Consider the following 6,154-nt stretch of genomic DNA (forward strand, 5'->3'; position numbering starts at 1 on the left):
GTGAGTTAAGGATTAGCTCACCTGTCCGTCTCAGGTGCGTAACACTCCACTGAGTTCAGAGACGACTTCCCGTCGTAGCCGCCGCACACGTAGATGTGTCCGTCAATCACCACCGTTCCCATGGCGCTGAAACAACAACAGGTTTTATTTCTGCCGGTTTACAGTACAGTGTATTGATCAGAGGAGTGGGCAGCAATGACCGGTGTTTAAGCCACAGTATTGATCAGTGTATTGATCGGTGTATTGACCTGCGCTGGCTGTTCATGCTCGACACACGCGTCCAGCTGTCTGTCTCCGGGTTGTAAACCTCCACTGTGCTGAGCCGTGATTGGCCGTCGTAACCGCCAATGGCGTACAGCAGCCCGTTGACGACAGCCACACCCACTCTGCTGCGAGTCATCCTCATTGGCTGACAGCGCTCCCAGAAGTTACCGATTGGATCGAACACCTCGACCACGTTCAGAGAGTCACCTGCGGAGACAGAGGTGCCTCCGTCAGCTCCGCCCTGCGAGCAGGTGTGTTCTCAGGGACAGGTGAGCAGCGTACCTGAGGTGTTGAGTCCTCCCACGGCGTAGATGAGTCCTGTGATGGACGTGCAGCACCTCTGTCGGGTTTTGAAGGTGGGCAGGTGAGGCCGGCGCTCTGGCATCAGGTGAAAATCTTTGGCTTCGTCCACCAAATCTCTGCCAGAAACAGACTTCAGTGTCAGGAGAGCCACAGGAAGCTGTTTCCTCCGCTTTCTGACATCCCAGGTGTGTTTCTCACCTGCACTTGTGGCAGCAGCGAACCAGGTCGTCCTGCTGCACTCGGTCCGACAGAAACTGAGGTCGACACAGGGGAAGCCGGATCTTCGACAGCAGCTCCGGCAGCAGCGTCTCCCGCCGGTCCCGGTCATGGTGGACCCAGGCCAGCACCGCCTCAAACACCTGCACAGGTAGGACACAGCTCAAACACCTGCAGAGGCGAAACATGACTCAAACATCTGCACAGGTAAGACATGATCATCACGCAGACGTCACCTGCTCCTCGGCCTTGACGTTGAGCTCGTCGCAGCCCACCAGCTCCAGAACCTCCTCCGTCCTGAGACCCAGGAACTCCTCCGATAAGGACACGTCCACGAAGTGCTGGTGCAGGAAGCTGCTGGCCGAGTCGTACAGCGTCGTGCACATCATGGTCTCGGCGAACTGGCGGACTCCCAGACAGTTCTTAGGGTGTAACCTGAGGAGACATCGAGTTACTCAACATCACAGTTGGAGCGCTGCACAGAGGAACCTCTGAACGTGGCTGTAACACCTGTGGCAGCACACTGAGCGCGTGCAGTGACGCGGCACTAACCTCTCTTGCAGGAAGGAGCAACAGGCGTCTTTAACGTTCTGCAGCTGCAGGAAGCTCGAGCCAATCAGGAGAGACTGGACGTTCTGCTGGTCGATGGCAACATGGCCGCTGTACGCAAAGTTGATGAGAGCCTCCAGAGCGCTGCAACACATGGCACTGGTTATGCTGGTAATACTGGCTACACTGGCTATACTGGGTATACTCGGCATCCTGGTTACACTGTGTATACTGGGAATACTGGTTGTACTTGGTACACTGGGTATACTGGTTACACTGGCTATACTAGTTATACTGGTTATACTGGTTACACTGTGTATACTGGTTATACTGGCTATACTGGGTATACTGGTTATACTGGTTGCACTGGGTATACTGGTTACACTGGCTATACTTGGTACACTGAGTAAACTGGTTATACTGGCTACACTGGGTATACTGGTTATACTGGCTATACTGGTTATACTCGGCATCCTGGTTACACTGTGTATACTGGGAATACTGGCTACACTGGATCCATTGAGTAGACTGGTCTCTGACTGGTGTGTGCTGCCGGTACAGGTGTTGGGTTACCTGGGGTCCATGCCCTGCATCAGGATCTCATCCTGTTTACACTCCACCATGTCGTTGGTGAACATGGCGTGAAAGTACGGGATGGAAGCGGCCAGAACGATCCGGTGGGCGCTGAACTTATGGTCCCCGACCTGCAGACACAACAACACTCATGATGTACGCTGTCCTCACCTGTCCCTACCTGTCCTCACCTGTCCAGAGGTGTCGGCTGTGGTGCGTTCACTGTGCTCCAGGTTTTGCTGCAGCTGCAGATTCAGCAGGTTGGATGCTGAGACATTAAGAGGATTACAGTGAGCTCAGCGTGCGAGCAGACGGAGGACAGGTGACGCTCTCCATGTAACAACACCTGATCGGTTCTGAAAGCCTGTCGACAGCGTGAACTAGCTCACTGATATCAGAGGACCGCTGATCAATACGAGGGAAAGCAGACACAGTCGTGATAATCAGTCACTGTTTTTGCTGTTTAAAGCCTCTCAGATGTCAAGACTTTCTGTTTGAAAATCTTCTGAGTAGAAACGGATGCAAGAAACAACCAGAAAGAGACGAACTGATGAAAATGAGAAACGCAAAATCCTCACAAATATGTGAAACAACTGCAACGAGACACATGCAGACCAGAACTGACTGCAAACAGAATTTTGAAAAACTCTTAAATGAACACAAATGGATCAGATGTTCGGTCTGTAACAAGTGGATCAGAGTTTCCTGATCTCCAGTTTACTGTCACCAGAAACCAGAAGATGTTCATGAAGCTGCAGTGACAGAAATTAAACATTCTTTTAATTAGAAAGTTACTCAAACTGCTGTTTGATTATTAAAATAGCTGGTAACTAATTTAAAAGGTGATAACTAATCGATTGTTGCAGTTTTATTACTTTTATGACGATTTGAAGACGTCTGCTCTGTCTGAGGGAAACTAACGTTCATCACCGTTTACTGTCGCTTCTAAACAATATCACCTGATTCATTAATAGCAGTTAATACATTACGTCCAGAGGTGATCTTTGACGACCTCAGCATCTGCACAAATAAAACTCCAACAGCCATGAAATGTGGAGACGAAGACGGATCAGATGGTTGATCCAGCACGACACAGTTTAACTGCTGGACCTTGCAAATGGAAGAAAGGGCTTTTGTGGGTTCTGTAATTGTATAGATAGTTTCAAAACAGCAAAAAACTGGACCCTCAGGTGGTGCTGATGAGCCTCAACAGGTGCTGGAACATGGATCCATCCATAGACAGATACTGACAGGAACTATCTGGATCAGCACCTTCCTGGATTGAAGATCTTTTTTATTTTCAAGGCCCAATAATTGAATGTGTCCTCCACTGATCAGGTCGTCTGATGGACACGTTAAACAGCATCTCTGTGGAGAACACGGAACATGACGGGCGGTTAAACGGGTCTATCTGTGGGTCTGTTGGTACTCGAGCTCCTGATGAAGCACGAACACCTGTACATCCGTTTAAACGTCTGATATCTCTTCACGGTTCCACCACCGAGGCTGCTGGGAGATCAGGTCCGTACAGCAGATAAAAACTTCCTCCTTCAGGCCCATCAACATGATTCATGTCTTTTGTGGCTCTTCATCTTTTACTATTTTATATTTATTCTATCTCAGAATTCGATCTGACATCTTGGGATCCTCTTTCAGACTCACTTAGTTCTTTTACTCACTTATATTCTAGTTTCTGTCTGGTCTCCCGTCAGCTCAGCTCGGATCGGTTCGGATCAGAGCAGCTCGGACGTCACCTCCTGTCAGGACTCACCTGAGCAGCTGTCAGCAGGTGTGTGTGACGTGCCGCTGCTGCTTCCTGACACCTGCCGATCAGCTCTATTGATCAACTCCTCGCGCTGATCAGCTTCCACCTGAAGCCCACCAGGTGAAAGAGTCACGTGAGCCGCTGCCTGATCAGTGACCGTGACAGTGATGCGGGTCAGGGGTCAGCTGTTAGCCTGTTAGCTGCTGGTGCTAACTCACCGGTCAGCTCGCTGTAATAATCCGCTGTTAGCCTGTTAGCATGTTGTTAGCCTGCTAGCAGCTAGCTACTTCAGCTTCGAGCGTCGTCGTGTTTTTTACCTTGAGCGTGACATCACAGAGCTTCCCCTGACGTCGGATCTCCTCCATGACAACATAGCCTCGTGCCGGCAGGTCGGTCACCGTGAAATGAACTAAATCTTCGAGCTCCTCGCACAGAACGTCTCCCATCGTCCCAGCAGCGGCGGCGCGGCGCGGATTGAGCCCTGCGAGCCGCCGTACGGCCGCAGCGGCGCATGCGTCAATACCATGCTGCGCAGCACGGAAGGATCCGGTCAGCGCCTTCATAATAAAACACAATTAAACTCAGCAGCAATTCCGCTTCCGCTTTGGTGTCCGGCTTTCAATATAAAATGTTAAAGTTTTGAAAAAGCTTCAATTTTGAATTAAAACTTTTATTTTGTAACAGAGAAACACAAACAAAACACACAACAACATTAAAAAACACACAAACTTAAACCTATAAAAAAAAACAAATACTAAAAACACAAAAGCATAAACACCATTTACATGTGCTAAAACATAGAACTAGCCGCTAACGTGGCTAATTAATGTTATAATACAAATATGTTCAAAATGTGCCAAATCTGTAATTTGGTTTCAAACCCCAACAATCTGCTGTTAACTTGAGATCATATAAAATGTAATAAGAGTTCTTAAATGTCACTTTATTAAAAAAGTCAGATCTTTAATGTTATTTGCACTATTTCTTATATTTATATGTACATTTTTTTCTGTCTCATATGTGTGTATCTCTGTGTTTAATGCTGCTAACAACAATGTGAATTTCTCCACTGTGAGATAAATAAAGGCTGATCTTATCTTACCTTATCTTAAAAATGTATGTTGTGATAGCCCCTGAACTTCCTGTCTGGGCTGCTGGAGTTCAGGCTCCCTGAGAGAAGAACAGGAAGTCCATCAGCTGACGGCTGACACCTGTTGGTTGTTCATCGGCGTTGCAGGCTGACTGGAATCAGCCGCTGGCTCTGGCTGGGCCTGGACTTTGAGCAGTTGGATGGGTTGTTATTTTTCCACATTTCTACACATTAGCTGCCACTTATCCACACACACATATTTAGTCTGTTTGGCTGAAATAAATGTAAGTTTCTCTGATCATGTGTGGCGCTCTGTGTCCTTCCTGGAGCCGGTCGTGACATCGTACACCTACACAATTTCTAAAAAGTCTAAAGTCACCCTCATTAAACTGCTAATTGTAGATTATATTACTTTTACATCTAGCCTTACATAAAATATTGTACATTAATAGATCTTATTTTTTAATGTTATTTTATTTTAGACATGTAAATTTGGGCTGCAGGTGGATCAGTGGTTAGCACCGTAGCCTCACAGCTAGAAGGTCGCCGGTTGGCGTCCCGGTGAGGACACCCGGGATCTTCCTGCGTGGAGTCTCCATGTTCTCCCCGTGCAGCGTGGGTTCTCTCCAGTGTTATGACCCTGTGGGTCATCTATAGTGTTTCTTGTGTTTTTGCTGTTTGCCTTCTCCCCTCAGTGTGTGTGTGTGTGTGTGTGTGTGGTTTTTGAGTGAATGGATTAGGAGCAGGCGGTGACTCTGGATTGGCTGCCTCGCCTGATTCCAGCCACGCAATTGGTCAAAGGGCGGGCCCATCCACTACTTGAACAGCCCACCAGCTGCACTCGTTGTCCTCCCCTCCAGCCTCCACCTCAGAGAGAGCCAGCAGGCCATCGCGACTGTACTGCAGGAGGATGCAGCAGTGACTTGTTTGTAGTCGTAGCCGTGCGCTACAGGTTCTGTGTCTTTTTGTGAATCTTTGTAAATATTGTAGAGAGCAGAGCAGGAGGGAGAGGCCTTTTTCTTTTAAACCCTTTTTCTCTTGTTTTTTGTTCATTAGGTAGGTAGTTAAGATATTGTCTTTTATTTGCTTTTTCTTTTTCAACAGGGAAGTCAGGGCTTATGTAGAGTGTGTCTTGTTTGTTATTTTGGCCTATGTCCCCCTCGTTACTGTAAAAATAAAAGAAACTACTCTTTTTGATACTTGGCTTGTCTGATTGCTGAACTTCTCTGAAGTGCAAAGACTGCTGCGGAGCAAAACTCAAGTTATGCTAAAGGTTCCCCTAGACCGGGACATAACACCGGGTTCTCCGGCTTCCTCCCACAGTCCAGAAACATGCTGAGGTTAATTGGTGATTGTAAATTGTCCGTAGGTGTGAATGTGAGTGTGCTTGGTTG

General features: G+C 47.9%; 1 protein-coding gene across 1 annotated transcript in view; it reads right to left on the reverse strand.

The window, feature by feature from the left end:
• klhl18 (kelch-like family member 18) overlaps window positions 1-4,116 on the reverse strand; it is a 9,205-nt gene extending 5,089 nt beyond the window's left edge. The window contains exons 1-8 of the mRNA XM_008301731.1: window positions 3,988-4,116; window positions 1,906-2,036; window positions 1,336-1,476; window positions 1,020-1,218; window positions 766-926; window positions 547-683; window positions 249-471; window positions 22-126 (exon numbers count right to left, since the gene is read on the reverse strand). Of these exons, the coding sequence (XP_008299953.1) occupies window positions 22-126; window positions 249-471; window positions 547-683; window positions 766-926; window positions 1,020-1,218; window positions 1,336-1,476; window positions 1,906-2,036; window positions 3,988-4,116 (1,226 nt within the window). The remainder of the gene's footprint in view (window positions 1-21; window positions 127-248; window positions 472-546; window positions 684-765; window positions 927-1,019; window positions 1,219-1,335; window positions 1,477-1,905; window positions 2,037-3,987) is intronic.
• Window positions 4,117-6,154: the final 2,038 nt, after the last annotated feature.

Source organism: Stegastes partitus, unplaced genomic scaffold, assembly GCF_000690725.1.
Source record: "Stegastes partitus isolate 25-593 unplaced genomic scaffold, Stegastes_partitus-1.0.2 Scaffold1705, whole genome shotgun sequence".
In the NCBI taxonomy this organism is placed as follows: domain Eukaryota; kingdom Metazoa; phylum Chordata; class Actinopteri; family Pomacentridae; genus Stegastes; species Stegastes partitus.